The sequence below is a fragment of the Microcebus murinus genome, chromosome 9 (genome assembly GCF_040939455.1).
Source record: "Microcebus murinus isolate Inina chromosome 9, M.murinus_Inina_mat1.0, whole genome shotgun sequence".
Taxonomy (NCBI): domain Eukaryota; kingdom Metazoa; phylum Chordata; class Mammalia; order Primates; family Cheirogaleidae; genus Microcebus; species Microcebus murinus.
In genome coordinates this window covers 90449492-90468400 of record NC_134112.1, presented here as the reverse complement: position 1 = coordinate 90468400, position 18909 = coordinate 90449492, and the positions used below count along the sequence as shown (strand labels likewise).

The 18909-nt window shown below is 47.2% G+C and overlaps 1 protein-coding gene across 3 annotated transcripts; it reads right to left on the bottom strand.

Moving 5' to 3' along the window:
• Positions 1 to 731: 731 nt before the first annotated feature.
• On the bottom strand, positions 732 to 18060 carry RAB19 (RAB19, member RAS oncogene family). 3 transcript variants are annotated; one of them, XM_012768003.2, is made up of 4 exons: positions 17873 to 17960; positions 15077 to 15300; positions 11310 to 11493; positions 732 to 3787 (listed from the first exon to the last, which is right to left on the bottom strand). In XM_012768003.2, exons 2-4 carry the CDS (start codon positions 15275 to 15277, stop codon positions 3519 to 3521), a joined length of 654 nt encoding a protein of 217 aa, XP_012623457.1. In that variant the 5' UTR covers positions 15278 to 15300; positions 17873 to 17960; the 3' UTR covers positions 732 to 3518. The 3 variants fall into 3 exon arrangements, with proteins under 3 accessions (XP_012623457.1, XP_075862775.1, XP_012623459.1); XM_076006660.1 differs by lacking the exon at positions 17873 to 17960 and adding an exon at positions 17508 to 17683; XM_012768005.3 differs by lacking the exon at positions 15077 to 15300 and having other exon boundaries at positions 17873 to 18060.
• Positions 18061 to 18909: the final 849 nt, after the last annotated feature.

The following is an 18909-nucleotide window of genomic DNA, read 5'->3' as shown; positions in this document are numbered from 1 at the left end:
ATTTTTGTTTGTTTGTTTGTTTTTTTTTTGAGACAGAATGTCACTTTGTTGCCCAGGCTAGAGTGCCATGACATCAGCCTAGCTCACGGCAAACTCCAACTCCTGGGCTCAAGCGATCCTCCTGCTTCAGCCTCCTGAGTAGCTGGAACTACAGGAATGCACCACCATGCCTGGCTAATTTTTTGTTTCTATTTTTAGTTACCCAGCTAATTTTTTCTACTTTTTTTAAGTAGAGACAGGGTTTCTTGTTCAGTCTGGTCTTGGAACTCCTGAGGTCAAGCTATTCTCCTGCCTCAGCCTCCCAGAGTGCTAGGATTACAGGCATGAGCCACCGCGCTTGGCCACTTCTAAAACATTTTGAGGGCCATTTTCCTTTTGCTCCTCACAAGAGTCTATTTAAGCAACTGTATCTTCAAAGAGGTGTGTGACTGGCCCAAGGATACACAGTGACAAGAGCTGCAGCCTACGCCTAGAAGTTTGAGTCTCATACCATCACCATTCACCACAAGCTAGGCCTGCGCCAGTGGGTGACAATGGGCAGCCAGCACCTGCCTTGGCTTGTTGACTGAATAAGTGGGTGGGGCTGGGCACATGCCATGCTGCCAAGTCCATGCACCCGGACATGAGGGGCTGGCTCTGTATTGGTGACAGACTTCGAAAGTTGGCCTTTCCATTAGAAGCTGTCCTGGGTGGAGATGGTTTGGGGAGTGAGGAAGTACACGTGGACAAGGTCGAGGTCACTCTCAGAACTTTAATGCAAGTTCCTAATATTAGCTCGGAAGCCAGGGTTCTGTAGCTGGTCTCAGGGCTTCCCCTCTGTGAACGAAGTGAGGAAGAGGAGGGTCCTGTTGAGAAAGGGCAGAAACTCCAGCAACAATGAGGTCATCGGATGGAACTGCTGCTTGTTTAGTGGAGCTGCTCAGGTGGCCAGTGTCTGGTGTGGAGTTGTCCCATCCCTGAACTAGCCCTGGAACTGTCCCCTTCCCCCTGCACCATGCAGCCATCTCTGTCCCCTCTTAACACCATCTCTGAGACCTAGAGTGAAGGATACCTGTGGAGGGGGAAAATAATCTGCCAGTAGGGCTGTCCCAGTGGGTGATCTCAGGGGTCACCATAAGGCCACCTTCTCCCCAGAAGCTTCTCTCCCAGTGGGCTGAAGTCCCAGCCTCAAGCTGTATCTCTTTAGGTTAGTCTTTGATTCCCATTAACATGCAGATGCCTCAGGGAAGACTTAGGACTGTAGGCTGGCTTTGATCTCTGACCTCAGATCTCCTAAGGGAGGTTTGCTCGCAGGAGAGCTGGGGTCTGAAAGCGTTGTCCCCACAGGTGAGCCTGGCCAGCCCATGTTCTGGGGGTGCCTGTTCCTGGCCCCCATGCCAGGATTGGGACACACGCGGAACACACTGGTTCACGCATTCCTCAGGAATAGACCAAGCAACAGGGAATGAAGACTCTGTTGCAAGACAAGGAGTTTCTAGAAGGGACCTTAACCGGGAAGAACCAAGAATGCTTCCTGACGGGGAGGAGCTGAGAACACACTATCCACTCTGGAGCTTTGCCCTTGTCCTCTGTGGTTGGTTGGTTTAGTTTGCAGATGGGTCCTGAAGGAAGGAATTTAAATTCTGCCTCCTCCCTAGGACTCCTCGGGGACCAAGAAATGTCTCAGGAGCAGGATAACTAGAGGTGAGCAGAAGACCTGCACAGGGCAGGGGGAAGGGCAGAGGGAGAGCTTAGAAATGGCTTCCTCCCTCTGGAGGCCAGTAGGGCCATGTCTGGGGCCGCGTGGTATCCTGATACCAGCCCGGGGTGCCGAGAATAGAGCCAGGGAGAGGACACGGAAAGCCGAGGGTGTGGGGGGAGAGCAGCAGAATGCAGTTGGTGCCTCTTTTCTCCTGCACTGGAGCTGGCAACCAAGGGATCATTCATTCCCGACGGGCCAAGCACAACTTCTGACCCTCAGAGCAGCCCGATAAATGGCAGCTGGGCAGGGTTCATATTCCTGGAGTCCCTGTCGGGTGGACGTCCACTGCTCCCGGTGGGCCCAGACCTCAAGGCCCAAAGGGGTTCCCTTGCCCACTACCTGCCACCTGCTCTGAAGTCCTCCCTAACACAGTCCCGGGGATGGGGCGCCTAGTACCTTCTAGTCTCTTTTTATGCTTTTAGTTCTGAAAGCTGGGGTTACTCCGCCCTCCCCACAGGCTCCAGCTGCCCTCTGGCCACACCTTGGAGAAGGGCAGTGCAACACTCATTTGATATTCATCTGTGAGCCAATTTAATTTCTACTCAGAAATGATTTCTGATCCAGCAGATGATTTGATGCTTTAGAAATTGTAGGTTGGCCGTGGTGGCTCATGCCTGTAATCCTAGCACTTCGGTGGCCAAGGCAGGAGGATCACTTGAGCCCAGGAGTTCTAGGCCAACCTGGGCCAAAATAGTGAGACTCCTCTCTACAAAAATTTTTAAAAAATGGCCGGGTGTGGTGGCTCGTGCCTTTAGCCCCAGCTACTCAGGAGGCTGAAGCAGAAGGATCACCTGAGCCTAGGAATTCGAGGTTTAACAGTGAGCTATGATTGTGCCACTGCACTCCAGGCTGGGTGACAGAGCGAGAGCCTGTTCTGTCCCCCTACCCTAAAAAGAAAGAAAGAAAGAAAGAAAGAAAGAAAGAAAGAAAGGAAGGAAGGAAGGAAGGAAGGAAGGAAGGAAGGAAGGAAGGAAGGAAGGAAGGAAGGAAGGAAGGAAGGAAGGAAGGAAGGAAGGAAGGAAGGAAGGAGAGAGAGAGAGAAAGAAAGAAAGAAAGAAAGAAAGAAAGAAAGAAAGAAAGAAAGAAAGAAAGAAAGAAAGAAAGAAAGAAAGAAAGAAAGAAAATGTAGGCATCTCTTATGTCCCCAGAAGGGTGGCCAAATCAGCCCCACTCGGATAAAGTGAAATCCAATTCCAACTCCACGAGAGGGTTCCCGACCGTCTGGGAAGATGGCATGTCTAGTGTTTATGTTAAAAGGCCTCGCTCTCCAGAGTGAACACCTGAGTGAATGTCGGGAAACAAAGCCATAACAGCATCCTGGCTTCTCATTGCAGGCTTTTGTCCCATCCTCCCTGCCTGCACTGTTTCAAACTGCTCCAGAATGTTCCAAACGTTCTCCCCACCTCTTGATTGATATTCCTCCTCCCTTCTTTCTGTCACTACCCTCTTCAAGCAAGAAGCAAACTTGAGTAGAAAGCAGGGAAGGTGCTGGGGAGACAGAAAGGGAAAGGGGAGAGGCCTCCCACGTCCATGCCTGCAGGCCTGGCTTCACCAGGAACCAAGGAAAACGATAACGTCCCCTTTCCTCAGAGTCAGCGGCTATGACATCTGGAGTGAATGGAGGCGAAGGTGCTGCCCAGCCAGGCAGGAACGGTTAGGGACAAGCAGTGGGACTACACTTGGGTCTGAAGTGCAGCTCGGGAGACACGAGGCTGTTGGCTACCTTTTGTTTCAGAGATGGCCTCTTTGGTGGGTGCAACTGGCCCCATGAACACGTTCAGCAGGTGCAGTGGGTCTTCTCACTCGGCCCCGGGGCCATCAGAATGGGGCTGGAGTCCAGGGGAAGGCTGCTCAGGGTGCTCTCCCCGAACAGGTGCAGGCTGTTGCGGGCGATCAGCTCCCTGGCCATGAGCACGAAGACTTCGTCTATGTTCTTGGACTCCTTGGCTGATGTCTCCAACACAGCCAGGAGGCCATACTTCTCAGCCAGCGTGCAGGCATCCTCAAACAGGACGTGCCGCTTTTCCCAGAGGTCAGATTTGTTTCCTGGAAGTAACAGAGAAGCAGATATTGCATGGAGTAACTTAATCTGATTATTTCAAAATGAACTTTAGGCCTGGCGCAAGGTGGCTCGCACCTGTAATCCCACCACTCTGGGAGGCCGAGGTGGGAGGATCATTTGAGCTCAGGAGTTCAGGACCAGTCTGAGCAAGAGCGAGACCCCGTCTCTACTAAATATAGAAACAAATTAATTGGCTAACTAAAAATATACAGAAAAAATTAGCCGGGCATGGTGGCGCATGCCTGTAGTCCCAGCTACCCGGGAGGCTGAGGCAGGAGGATCGCTTGAGCCCAGGAGTTTGAGGTTGCTGTGAGCTAGGCTGATACCACTGCACTCTAGCCCGGCAACAGAGTGTCTCTCAGTGTTCTCTCTTCTTCCTTCAAATCTTGCTTTTTTGAGACAGGGTCTGGCTCTGTGGTCCAGGCTAGAGTGCAGTGCTACCATCATAGCTCACTGCAGCCTCAAATTCCTGGGCTCAGGCAATCCTCCTGCCTCAGCCTTCTAAGTAGCTGGGACTACAGGTGTGCATCACCATACCCAGCTAATTTTTTGTCCCCATAGGAGTCTTTTTATTTTTTATTTTATTTTATTTATTTAAAAATTTTTTTAAGACTGAGTCTCTGTTGCCAGGGCTACAGTGCCGTGGCATCAGCCTAGCTCACAGCAACCTCAAACTCCTGGGCTCAAGTGATCCTCCTGCCTCAGCCTCCCGAGTAGCTGGGACTACAGGCATGTGCCACCATGCACGGCTAATTTTATTTATTTATTTATTTAGAGACAGAGTCTCACTTTGTTGCCCAGGCTAGAGTGAGCGCCGTGGCATCAGCCTAGCTCACAGCAACCTCAATCTCCTGGGCTCAAGTGTTCGTACTGCCTCACCCTCCGGAGTAGCTGGGACTACAGGCGTGCACCACTATGCCCAGCTAATTTTTTCTATGTATTTTTAGTTGGCCAATTAATTTATTTCTATTTTTAGTAGAGGTGGGGTCTCACTCAGGCTGGTTTTGAACTCCTGATCTTGAGCAATCCGCCCGCCTCGGCCTCCCAGAGAGCTAGGATTACAGGCGTGAGCTACCTCGCCCGGCCATAGGAGTCTTTTTAGATATTTTTTTCCTGGAGTTACACCTTTTTCCATAAAAAATACTTAAACTTTTTGTTTTGAAACAATTATACAGGGAAGCTACTGTATCTATCTATCTATCTAGCAGGGAGGTCCAGCATGCCCCCAGTTCCCCCCAATGGTAGCAGTTTTTTTTTTTTTTTTGCCCCTGACATTAAGTGAAAATGGTAGCGTCTTGCATAAATAACTATAGCACAGGATCAATCCCTGGAAATTGACATTGGTACAATCCACAGACTGTTCAGATTTTTGTCATGAAATGAATGTCACATGTACTCATGTGTGTGTGTGTGTGTGTGCAATTATATGCAATTTCATCAAGAGCAGACTCCTGTAACCACCACCACCGCCGTTGGGACACAGAACAGCCCCACTACACACTGCCGTTTCATGCATCCCTTGATAACCCTCACCACCCCTAGTCCTCAGCTCCTGGTAGCCACTAATCTACTCTAGTTCCAGAATGTTACATATATAAATGGAATCATACAATATGTAACTTTTGAAGAGTGGCTTTTTTCTTTTTTTTTTTTTTTGAGATAGAGTCTCTCTCTGTTGCCCAGGCTAGAGTGAGTGCCGTGGCATTAGCCTAGTTCACAGCAACCTCAAACTCCTGGGCTCAAGCAATCCTGCTGCCTCAGCCTCCCAAGTAGCTGGGACTACAGGCATGTGCCACCATGCTCGGCTAATTTTTTCTATATATATTTTTAGTTGGTCAATTAATTTCTTTCTATTTATAGTAGAGATGGGGTCTCGCTCTTGCTCAGGCTGGTTTCAAACTCTTGCCCTCGAGCGATCCACTGTCTTGGCCTCCCAGAGTGCTAGGATTACAGGCATGAGCCACTGCGCCTGGCCTTATGGCTTTTTTCACTCAGCATAATTCCTTTGAGACCCATCCAAGTTGTTCTCAATGTATCACTAACAGTTTTTATTGCTGAGTGGTATTCCACGGTATGGATGTACCACCATTTGTTGAACTGCCATTTGAAGGACACAATTGATTCTAAATTTTGGCTGTTATGGACAGAACTAACTATGAACATTTGTGTATAGGTCCTGTGAAAATTTAATACTACAGAAGTACCACATATGGCCCTTTGGAGAGCCACAAGCCACTGTAGTATTGAAGATATTTACACCACCAAGAGAATGAATGAAATAGATCAATAGAGTAGAAGAAAAAGCTCAGATTCAAACTCATAAATGCATGTACACCTTAGAGAAAGATGATACCACAGAGCAGCAGAAAAAGTTGGCTTTTTGGTAAATAGTACTGGGACAATTGGATCTTTAAATAAAACATTATAGGCCAGGTGTGGTTCATGCCTGTAATCCTAGCACTCTGGGAGGCTGAGGTGGGAGGATCCCTTGAGTTCAGGAATTTGAGAACAGCCTGGGCAAGAGCCAGATTCCGTATCTACTAAAAATAGAAAAATTACCTAGGCGTGGTGGCGCATGCCTGTAGTCCCGGCTACTCAGGAGGCTGAGACAGGAGGATCATCTGAGCCCATGGGTTTGAGGTTGTTGTGAGCTACGATGAGGCCACAACTCTATACTCTAGCCTGGGCAACAGACCAAGATCCTGTCTCAAAAAAAAGAAAAAATGTTCCCATACAACAGCAAAACAAAACTGCAGTATTTAGGGATGTGGACTTAGGTAGTAAAATGATAAAGAAAGGCAGAAGGGTGATTACAATAGAGTCATGTAGTGTTTGCCTGTGGGGGAGGAGGGAGCCAGGGGAGGGGAGGGTGATATCCTTTCTTGACCCAGGTGGTGTCTACTCAGGTGTGCCTTTACCGTGTACTTTTTATATGTTAGTATGTCCCAATAAAAAAGATTAGAAAAATACTTTCCCAGAGTCACAGCCACCAACCTGCTCAGTGACACAGCTGGACTTAGACAATCTCCAAAGAAGTTAAATCCAAGAATGTTTTCAGTGGACATCACCACACTTGGGTGCTGCAGTAGGCTGAAAACTGGCCCCCAGATAGATCAGGTTCTAATCTCTGGGAAGGTTATTCTGGACTAGCCAGGCAGGCCCTAAAAGCCATCACGCGTGGAGGCAGTCTTAACCCCACACAGGGAGGGGGAAGTGGCGTGAAGACAGAGGCAGACAGCGCCCAGGAACGCTGACAGCCTCCGAAGCTCGAGGACGCAAGGGACAGGTCCTCCTCTAGAGCCTGCAGAGGAGCAAGGCCCTGCTGACACCTTAGTGTCAGCCCAGTGATACTGATTGCAGACGTGTGGGCTCCAGAACAGTGAGAGAACAAATCCCTGCTGTTGTCAGCCTCCCCGCTTGTGGGCATTGGTTACAGCAGCCACAGGAGAGTCATGCAGGTACATACCTTCCAAAGAACTATATGCCTGTTTGTAGCCAGGGAGGCTGAGGGCCACGCTCTGCTTCTAGAAGAAAGGTATGAGAGCCCCTTGTGGAGGAAAGGACGAGGTGGGAGTCTGGTCTACCCCCTACATCCCTCCCTGACCTATGGATTCCAACTCTATAACCTGCGCCTCCCGCCTGCCCCTGGCCCTCCACCATAGCCGATCCACAGGCCTGCCAGGGTGGGCCCAGCGCAGGGAGGGAGGGAAAGAAGCTGACACTGGCTAAATGGATGGTGTCAGCACCCAGAGACAGACAGCCCCCGCCCTTAGGAAGGGTTTCTTCATCTCGTTAGGGAGGTAAGAGAGACATGCAGAATATTAAACAGTGATACAAGAACTTACCAATCAGAGAAAGGACACAGAATAATACACACTAAGGACCAGGTGGATGGCATAAGTTGTCAGTAACACAGGTGTACACTCCCTTATCAGCAGTCCCCAAGTCCAAAATACTCTGAAACCCCTAAGTTTTTTGGCGATTCGTTTGATAATAAAATCTGACCTAAACTGGCCATTTTAAGTTTGTTTTTTTTTGTTTTTTTTTTTTAGATTAAAAATGTCAGATGAACATTTTAAGTTTTTATTCAGCTGATTTTATATGGCTCTCCATACACGTGACTGCATAGACAGTAATGTGTTTGGCCATGGGATATTGGTCTGGGCCCTGCTGAGGGCCTTACCTAACATAGAATGCACGCTTCTAAAGTCTGACAGACTCCGAAATATCTGGCTCTCAGGGTTCTTGTTAAGAGATCACAGACCTGTAAATACAGCAGGAGTTTGAGTGGAAGCTTAGGCTGAGATCCTAAGGGGCAAATATCAGAGGCTGAAGAAAGTTAGGAGACAGAACATGCAGTGTAACCTACGGAAAGAAGCTGGCTCCTAAAGTCCTTACTCTGAGGGACGGTATAAAGGAGTTGTGAGGTCAGAACAGAACACAGGGGAAGAGAGAAAGGCAGGAGGCCAGCCACACCCAGGAAGAAAGCAGGCTCTGTCACCAAGTGCTTTGTCAGCCATGTTGAGGAATTTGTGCATTTTCTTGAGGGCAATGGGGAAAAATAAAAAGATTTATTTTTTTAATTTCTGGTACTATAGCAGAGATGGAATCTCTGGTCTTGAACTCCTGGCCTCAAGGGATCCTCAGCCTCTGACGTAGGTGGGACTATAGGCGACAGCCACCAAACCAGCATTGTGGGATTTTATTTTTTAATTTTTTTTCCTAAATGGAAGAATGTGCTCTGTAATAGCGGAAGATTTTAAACAGGGACATTACAGAGGAGCTGGGCCTCTTAGGAAGGGCTGGAGGAGGAAGAGTGTGGTACAAATCAACTCTGCCCAATGGATCATCCCTGTGGGGGTGAAGTGGCTGCCAGGGGCTGGGGGTAAACTTTTGAGACAGAATAAACACTTGTATGAAGAAATGTGGAGACAGAATGAAGGAAATATAGTAAAAGGGGCAGGGACACTTCTGTGAGGGAACACCACAGTTAACTTTTCCGGGTTTAGGTGAGGAGGCCACTGAGAGAAAACAGGAGGCCTTGGCACTGGACGCCTCAGAAACTGGAAGACTGGGGCACTTCCAGATTCCCTCTGGGGCACTTCCGGGACCAATTAAGAAGTGGGGCAGAGATGGTTGTTATGAAAGACAGACTGGGGCGTAAATACCAACAAAACATAGTGAGATTAAACCCTGCTGGGTGCTGGCATTCATTACCCATCTGTTTCCCCAGAGTAATTAGTAGCTAAGGGCGGGTGTCTGGTAGAGCAGTGGGGAGGGCGGGCTGGGGACAGGGTGTTACACCGCCATGCCGGGCGGCTTTCCATGCAGGCCTAGAGGCCCCGAGGGAGAGCTGCCTCCAGTGCTTCCTGGGGAATCTAACAGAAAGGCAGATCCAGTCCACATTCCTGGGGAAGGTGGCTTAGAACTGCTTCATTCCCTCCGTGAGAAGTGTTTCTACACCTATTCTGCTCTTCTCCGAAAGCTACCATTGCTGGGGTTCCCTCTGCCCCTGGAGGTCACAGGCAGTCCCTGCCTGCCCATCCAGTGCTCCACCCCCCCCACCCCCCATGTATCACAGTAGAGCTCTCTTTGCTCTACTGGGAAATAACAGCTTCCTTTTATTGAGTTCTTAGCACTATAAGTGCTCTATATATGTTACCTTATTTAATCCTTTCAACTCAACAACACCTTTGAAACAGGCACAGTTTTATCGATGAGGAAGCAGAAATTTAGAGAGTAAGTAATGAGCCCAAGTTCAGACAGGAAGGACAGAGGGAGAGAGATGTGAACCTAAATCTGTCTGACTCCAAAGTCCAGAGCTGTCCAGACCTGCACTTTACAAACTTTCACTTGCATTTGAATTGCTCTAGGATCCTGTTAGAAGAATCTCATTCAGGCCAGGCATGGTGGCTCATGCCTGTAATCCTACCTCTCTGGGAGGCCAAGGCGGGTGGATTGTTTGAGTTCTGGAGTTCGAAACCAACCTGAGCAAGAGCGAGACCCTGTCTCTACTATAAATAGAAAGAAATTAATTGGCCAACTAATATACATAGAAAAAATTAGCCGGGCATGGTGGCACATGCCTGTAGTCCAGGCTACTCGGGAGGCTGAGGCAGAAGGATCGCTTGAGCCCAGGAGTTTGAGGTTGCTGTGAGCTAGGCTGACACCATGGTACTCACTCTAGCCTAGGCAACAAAGTGAGACTGTCTCAAAAAAAAAAAAAAAAAAAGAAGAATCTCATTCAGCAGGTCTGGGATGGGGCCTGAGACCTTGCACTTTTAACAAACTCCAAAGTGATGCTGATGTTGCTGGTCCATGGACCAAACTTGGAGTAGCAAGAGTCTAACCCAACTTGCCAAAATTAAGCAGGCACTTGGTGAGCAGTAGTGTACTTATGAGCCAGGACAAGCCAGCCCTGTGTGCAAAACTAAAACTATAGAGAAGTAACAGAAACATTACATTTTTAAAATGTACAATAGGATTGCTCACGTTCCAAGCTGTTCATTTACTTTGTGTCATTAAAGTTTCTGTTAATTTTTTTTTTTTTTTTTGAGACAGGGTCTCACTTTGTTGCCCAGGCTAGAGTGAGTGCCGTGGCATCAGCCTAGCTCACAGCAACCTCAAACTCCTGGGCTCAAGCAATCCTGCTGCCTCAGCCTCCCGAGTAGCTGGGACTACAGGCATGCACCACCATGCCCGGCTCATCTTTTCTATATATATTAGTTGGCCAATTAATTTCTTTCTATTTATAGTAGAGACGAGGTCTCGCTCTTGCTCAGGCTGGTTTCGAACTCCTGACCTCGAGCAATCCGCCCGCCTCGGCCTCCCAGAGTGCTAGGATTACAGACGTGAGCCACCGCGCCTGGCCTAGTTTCTGTTAATTTTGATGTCAGTTTGCTGTTAATATTTGCTTAGGATCCTAAGAGGTGTAAGTAGTCATTCTAGGATATAGGCAGACTCCTTCATCCAAATGGCTTCCTGGGGTTTTGGAGCCACTTGACTTGCTAACATCAGACTTCAATAGTACCTCCTCCTGTGCTGTCCACATAGCCCATGGGCATAGAATCCACTGGGGTGACTGGACCCCTTCCCAGATCTCTCCAGTGAGAATCTCTAGGGGGTGGGCCTTGAAATGTGTATTTTTAACAAGTTCACACCAACCCACTCTCACTCTTAAGCGAATCTGATGGGAATTTCTAAGCAGGGTACTTTCTGAGGTCCCATCCACTGCTTGCACTTTTAAGATATCATTTTCTACTGTCATCGAATAGCATTGGCAGAGAGGAGTAAAGAAAAGTTAAGGCCGGGCATGGTGGCTGACACCTCTAATCCTAGCACTCTGGGAGGCTGAGGCAGCAGGATTGCTTGAGCCCAGGAGTCTGAGGTTGCTGTGAGCTAGGCTGATGTCATGGCACTCACTCTAGCCTGGGCAACAGAGTGAGACTCTGTCCTTCCCCCACCCCCCACCAAAAAGAAAAGTTAAGCACTTTGGCAAAACCCTACCGATTAGCATAACGACCAAGTTAGCTGCTCCATATTTCTCTATCTCGTGAATCCAGTGAGGGACGGACTCGAAGGTGGACCGCCGGGTGAGGTCGTAGGCGATGATGGCCGCGTGGGCGCTGCGGTAGTAGCTTTGGGTGATGGTGCGGAAGCGCTCCTGGCCAGCTGTGTCCCACACCTGCATCTGGAGAGGACAGGAAAGAGGTTCACACCAGTAGTTCCCATGCGTGATAGGAACTTGTTGACCTAAAGTGTCTTTTTTTTTATTCTTCCTGAGGCAGAGTCTCACTTTTTTGCCCAGGCTAGAGTGAGTGCCGTGGCGTCAGCCTAGCTCACAGCAACCTCAAACTCCTGGGCTCAAGCGATCCTCCTGCCTCAGCCTCCCAAGTAGCTGGGACTACAGGCATGTGCCACCATGCCTGGATAATTTTTTCTATATATATTAGTTGGCCAATTAATTTCTTTCTATTTATAGTAGACACGGGGTCTCGCTCTTGCTCAGGCTGGTTTTGAACTCCTGACCTCAAGCAATCCCCCCCCCCCCCCCCCCCCCCGCCTCGGCCTCCCAGAGTGCTAGGATTATAGTCGTGAGCCACGGCGCCCGGCCTTCCTAAAGTGTCTTAAAAATACAGTTTCCCAGGTGTCCTGTCTACATATTCAGACTCAGTAAGTCTGGGTTGGGGCACAGGAACATATTCTTTCTGTTCCTCTCTGGGTGATCTGGATGTGCTTTCAGGTTTGGGAACCACCACCTAAGGGACACTTCCCTCGGAAAAGTGGACTTGTTTTATCCTGGGATCTTCTTTTGACTTTTCACCGCAATCATCCCTTGTGCCAGATTTTGGGGTTCATCTTTTAAGCCTGCCTGTTGATGTGAATATGGGCAAAGGTGATAGCATTGGCTGAAGTGTTTTGATTTTGAGGGACCACTCTAGCTGTTTATTTATTTATTTGAGACAGAGTTTCACTCTTTGCGTCTGCTAGAGTGCCATGGTGTCAGCCTAGCTCCCAGCAACCTCAAACTCCTGGGCTCGAGTGATCCTCCTGCCTCAGCCTCCCGAGTAGCTGGGACTACAGGCATGCACCACCATGCCCGGCTCATTTATATATATATATATATTTTTTTAGTTGGCCAATTAATTTCTTTCTATTTATAGTAGAGATGGGGTCTCCCTCTTGCTCAGCCTGGTTTTGAACTCCTGACCTTGAGTGATCCTCCCGCCTTGGCCTCCCAGAGTGCTAGGATTACAGGCGTGAGCCACCACACCTGGCCAAACTCCAGCTGCTTATGTTTAGGAATGTACTCATAATAACACCTTCCAAATTGCCATCCCAAGCAGTAGCACCAATTTATACAGCCTCCAACATTGAGGGTATCATCTTCTTTATACTCTCATACTATTTATACTAAATTTATTTTTTAAAGAAAGTTTACAAACATACATCAAACTAGAGAGAATAGAAAAATGAACCCTCATACACCCAGATTCAATAATTATTGAGATGTTTGCCACTTGTTTCATCTAGCCCTTTCTGCTGATTTCTTTGAGATACTGTCTTAAAGCAAATCCCAGATTTCATGTTGTTTCATCTGTACTCACAACAATATACATCCCTACATACATGGATTTTTTCCTTTTTCTTTTTTTTTCTTTTTTATTTTTTTGAGACAGAGTCTCCCTTTGTTGCCCGGGCTAGAGTGCGTCAACCTAGCTCACAGCAACCTCAAACTCCTGGGCTCAAGCGATCCTTCTGCCTCAGCCTCCCAAGTAGCTGGGACTACAGGCATGTGCCACCATGCCCGGATAATTTTTCCTATATATATTTTTAGTTGGCCAATTAATTTCTTTCTTTTTTTCGTAGAGATGGGGTCTCGCCCTTGCTCAGGCTGGTTTTGAACTCCCGACCTCGAGCAATCCGCCTGCCTTGGCCTCCTAGAGCTAGGATTACAGGCCTGAGCCACCACACCCTGCCTGGACTTTTTCTTTCTTTCTTTCATAACCACAACACCATTATCACTGATAATAAACTTTTTAACAATTCCTTGTTATCATCTAATAACCAGACCATACAAAAATTTTCCTGATAGTCTCTAAAATGTCTTTTTACAGTTGTTTTTCCCAAACTGTTTGGGATTCCCAAAATCCCAAATGAGATTGCTCATTTGTAATAAATAATGAAATGTAATAAATGAGATTCATTTATTACATTTTCACCAACACCTTTAGGTCTTTTCTAATCAAATTGGTAAAACATTTAGTATCTCACTGTTATTTTAATTTGCACTTCTTTAATTGAGAGAGAAGATGGGCGTCTTTGCATATGTTTATGAGCTAGTTCTCATATAATTCGTGAAAAGCAGTATTGCCCACTCTGTGAGTTGCCTACTTTTTGTATTTAGTTATTGCTCTTTTTTCTTAGATATTTATGAGTTCTTCACATTAATTATCCCAGCCAGGTGTGGCAGCTCATGCCTGTAATCCCAGCACTTTGGGAGGCTGAGGTGGGAGTACCGTTTGAGTCCAGGAGTTTGAAACCAGCCTGGACAATATACAGACCCCATCTGTAAAAAAAAAAAAAAATTGGCCAGTGGTGTGGCCTGAGGCAGGAGGATTGTGTGAGCTCAGGAGGAGTTCAAGTTGCAATGAGCTATGATGACACCATTGCACTCCAGCCGGGGGTGACAGAGTGAGATCCTGTCTCAAGAAAAAAAAAAAGAAAAGAAAAGAAATTAATCTTTATCCCATTGTCAGTTCCATATATGCAAATATTTCCAATTTATCATTCATCTTTTGATTTTGTTTATGGCATCTTTTGAATATGTAGAAAATTTGAACTTTATATAGGTTATATAGAAATATATAAATAAATTTGGCCTTTATAGTTAGATTTAACAATATTTCCCCTTATGGCTTCTGTTTTTTTTTTTTTTTTGTTTGTTTGTTTTTTGAGATAGAGTCTCGCTTTGTTGCCCAGGTTAGAGTGAGTGCCGTGGCATCAGCCTAGTTCACAGCAACCTCAAACTCCTGGGCTCAAGCAATCCTGCTGCCTCAGCCTCCTGAGTAGCTGGGACTACAGGCATGCACCACCATGCCCAGCTAATTTTTTCTATATATATTAGTTGGCCAATTAATTTCTTTCTATTTATAGTAGAGATGGGGTCTCGCTCTTGCTCAGGCTGGTTTCGAATTCCTGACCTTGAGCAATCCGCCCACCTGGGCCTCCTAGAGTGCTAGGATTACAGGAGTGAGCCACCACGCCTGGCCTGGGTTTTTTTTGTGTGTGTCTTATTAAGGGGCTGATTGCCCCATTCCATGATGATAAAAATAAATGCTTCCATGTTTTTTTCTGGCACTTTTTTTTTTTTGAGACAGAGTCTCTGTTGCCTGGGCTAGAGTGCCGTGGCGTCAGCCTAGCTCACAGCAACCTCAAACTCCTGGGCTCAAGTGATCCTTCTGCCTCAGCCTCCCGAATAGCTGGGACTACAGGCAAGCGCCACCATGCCCAGCTAATTTTTTATATATATATTTTAGTTGTTCAGCCAATTTATTTCTATTTTTAGTAGAGACGGGGTCTTGCTCTTGCTCAGGCTGGCCTTGAACTCCTGAGCTCAAAGGATCCTCCCACCTTGGCCTCCCAGAGTACTGGGATTACAGGCGTGAGCCACCGCGCCCGGCCTACATTGGCATCTTTTATCACTCAGCCATGTGCTCTGGCATTGGAACCCTGGCTGAAAGATGTGGAACCAGCCCCGGTGCCCCTCTGACCTTCACTTTCTTGCCATCGATCTCAAGGGAGCGCACAGTGAAGTCCACCCCAATTGTGTTCTGCTGTGTCTCAGTGTAGACCCCAGACTTGAAATGCTGCACCACACACGTCTTCCCTACATTGGAATCCCCAATGAGGATAATCTTGAACAAATAGTCAAAGTTCTCATCTTCTGCCCTGGATGAGCTGGAGAACTGCATGGCTCTTGCCACCTAGAAAAGACCTACGAGGAGAGGAAGGAATTCAGCTTCTTTTTAGTGAGCACCTACCAGCCGCCAGCCACTGGGGACCCAGTAGAAGAAGATAAGACAGAGTACTAACATCCTCATGGGAGAAAGATGCTAATGACTGGTCAGGCACAGGGGAGTTGCCCCCACAAGGCCACAACTGCCCTAGGTGTGTTGACATTACTTTAGATGTGCCGCAGAATGAAGAGGTTCTACTGTCATTCTCTAGTGGGCCCGTAGACAGTCACTATCAGATAAAAGCATTGATAAAACCCTAGTCCTGGAGATTAGGTGCCCCATGCTCCATCAGAGTGCTCAGAGAGCAGGAGGATGGCGAGGAGATGCCCACAATAGTGACTCAGTGACTCAGGTCCTCCTTTAGAGGACCTGCCTGTGTCAATCTCACATGGGGAGGAAGACTCCCCATGTGAACTGCTAGAAGACTGACCACCCAGGCAACCAGCAACAAGAACCAATAAGATTTGACCGTTAAGTCAGTTTGGGGATGAGTGATGTGGCATTTTTATTCTGGTTGGCATCTAATTTTTCTTGACCAGGAAGTCAGGATTTTGAGAAGATTCAAAATTAAAACCGGGTTAGAATATTATGAGAGCCAGGCACAGTGGGAGGCCAAAGCAGGAGGATTGCTGGAGTCTAGGAATTTGAGACTAGCCTAGGCAACATAGTGAGATTCCTTCTTACAAAAACAAAAACAAAACTATGGCATGTTTTGGCATAGGTTGGAAATAATGTAAATATTTTTTGAAAGTGTTTCCCGAACAGATTATCAGAAATATCTGGGGAGATCATTAAAAAATACATTCCTGGAGCCCATCCCAGATATGTATTTTTAAAAACATTTTTTTTTTTGAGACAGAGTCTCCCTCTGTTGCCCAGGCTAGAGTGAGTGCCGTGGCGTCTACCTAGCTCACAGCAACCTCAAACTCCTTGGCTCAAGCAATCCTGCTGTCTCAGCCTCCCCAGTAGCTGGGACTACAGGCATGTGCCACCATGCACAGCTAATTTTTTCTATATATATTAGTTGGCCAATTAATTTCTTTCTATTTATAGTAGAGATGGGGTCTCGCTCTAGCTCAGGCTGGTTTCGAACTCCTGACCTCAAGCAATCCACCCGCCTCGGCCTCCCAGAGTGCTAGGATTACAGGCGTGAGCCACCGCACCCGGCCTTAAAAACATATTTAAAAAAAAACAAAACTCCTTTTCTCCCTCTCTTGCCACATACGTAGGTGATTCTGATAAGCGTCCAGGTTTGCAAAACAGTAATCAACACAATCCCCCATGTGAAACTTTATTCCCACCTTTAGCAGTCCCGCTTACATATGCACCTATGCTTAAATATTTTTACTCAATATTTTGCTCACTATTTTTGCTTACTACAAGGAGCTCACTACCGCCTGGGAAAATGCCACTTTGCACTAGGCAGCTCTCACTTCTGTGGGGTTGACACCAGCCTCCCTGGGGTTTGCATCTGTCCAGCCCAGTGCTATGCTCACTCTGCCAGGACACTCCAAATTCCCGTCCCACATAACAGCCCGTCAGATATTTGGTGCAGCAAGCACCTCCCCTCAAGGCAAATGTCCCCCAGACACTGTAACTGTTCTTCAAGGGATATTGTGTTAGGTCTTCTCATCAAACAGCTGGTGTAAGTCACTGAAACCGTATCCCATTTGAGGATTAAATGTGATGTGCTGCAAACCGCTCCTGTGCTGTACCACCCTTCTTCATTTCCCAATTTACTCTTTGGTTCTCCCTTAAGCCATAGAAAAGGGCAAGTCTATATCATCACACAAAGTCAAATGCACACAAATATCCAATCTGCGAGTAACAACCCAGGGCTTTAAAGGGATGAAGGAGGATTCCATATCTCTTGCGGATGCCTCTGAAATCACATATGGCTAAAAGATCCAGCAGACAAGAGACATAATCAAACCACTTTTTCCTCCTCTGACTTTTCAACTAAATAAAGTCATTCCACTTCCGGTGCCTTATCACCGTAACTTGAGCTGAGATCCTATTTCCATGTCTTCCCTGCCCGCGCCGCCCCTCCCCCCACTCCCAACGACTTTCACAAAAGCCCCCTTTAACTCAGCCTGCACGCTGAGAAGCAGGCAGCGTCCGCCCCATGCCGCCCCTCCATCCTGCAACCTGCAGCCTTCGCCTTCCTGGTCCACCTGTTGCTTACCTGCCTCGAGGTCTCTCACCTCTGCCAGCAAGCCGGTAATGCTTGCTCTTTTTTTCACTGCTTTTCCTTTTCAGACCTCTCTGCCCTTTCTTCCTCCTGCCTCACTGCGTGGTGGGAAGTGTAGTTCTGGCCCCAGGTGTCAAGTTTGTGGCCTGAGAAAGCGAAAGGAAGGCGCAATCCCTCCCCGTCCCCTGGACCTGGAGCTGCCGCGGGGTTCAAAGCGCCAGGTGAGGCGCTGGCTGGCTTTGCCACCCGGGCATCGGTCAGCCTAGCAGAATGCCCTGCCAAAACAGAATAGTCGTTCCCTCAACCGATACCAACCGATATTAAGTTGCCTCTGTTCCTTTCTTCTAGTAATAACTTACCTTTTCTTGTGCATCCTTCACTCTAAATTTTTCTCCTGGTGTCCCTTGTTTGGCTGGGCTGAAGGTGGTTAGTTGAGAGAACATCAACTTAAAAGGAAGATCTAGATCTAGGTCTTGAGTAATTTAATTGTTTTGCAGATTTGAATACCTCTCTTTGAAGAGTCACTGAGAGAAAGGAAGTGGCGCAAAAAAAAAGGCAAAAAAAAAAAAACAGAAAAGAAAAGGAAAGAAAAACAACTAAAAGAACTCAGAAGGCGTATGGGAAGAAAGAGCTGAAGAAAACTTCTGTTTCACTCCCTCAAAAATGCTACCACAGAGGGAAGATTAATTTCTAGGTCTGAGGAAACCCAGAGGTTATCAGTCCCCGATGCTGGCAGTAGAAACATAAAGCTGCGGTGAACTTTTCTTTGCTATTTTCCCACCACAGAGTCTAGAACAGTAAGTGCTTCTCCGTGTTTATCACAGGCACTAGGTTTTCTCCACAAGGCAGGAGGCGACATGTAGGCAGTTAAGCAGTGTTATAGGCTCAAATAAGCAAAATAAGAACAGAAACATCCTGACTAATAAACTATTTAGATTGGTATTAGTGTTTTCAAACTGTAGGCTGAGACTCATGAAGGAGTCATGACATTAGTTTTAGTGGTTGGCAACCAGCATTTTTACAGGAAGAGATTCGGAAAAAATTTCAGAATGTGTCTCATGTAGTAACATATATGCATGTTGTCCTGGGGTGGTGTGAAGTGTATTTCTTACTGCTGTTTGGGGTCCAAAAAGTTTGAGGAGAACTGAAATAGAGGACGAGTTAGTCACTGTTAAAGAATACTGCTTCTCGGGCGTGGTGGCTCACACCTGAATCCTAGCACTCTGTGAGGCCAAGATGGGAGGATCGCTCAAGGTCAGGAGTTCGAAACCAGCCTGAGGAAGAGCCAGACCCAGTCTCTACTGAAAAAGAGAAAAAAATTAATTGGCCAACTAAAAAAAAAAAAAATACTGTTTCTGCAATTTCTTCAGATGCCATTTATTTATTTATTTATAGA

What these genes read in the sequence shown, in the direction of transcription:
- RAB19 (XM_012768003.2), bottom strand. Translation starts at nt 15,277, where the DNA reads ATGCAGTTCTCCAGCTCATCCAGGGCAGAAGATGAGAACTTTGACTAT. An exon ending in TCGATGGCAAGAAAGTGAAG is followed by an intron (nt 11,494 to 15,076) that starts GTCAGAGGGGCA and finishes TGTCCTCTCCAG; the next exon opens with ATGCAGGTGTGGGACACAGC. An exon ending in CTTGGTCGTTATGCTAATCG is followed by an intron (nt 3,788 to 11,309) that starts GTAGGGTTTTGC and finishes TGTTACTTCCAG; the next exon opens with GAAACAAATCTGACCTCTGG.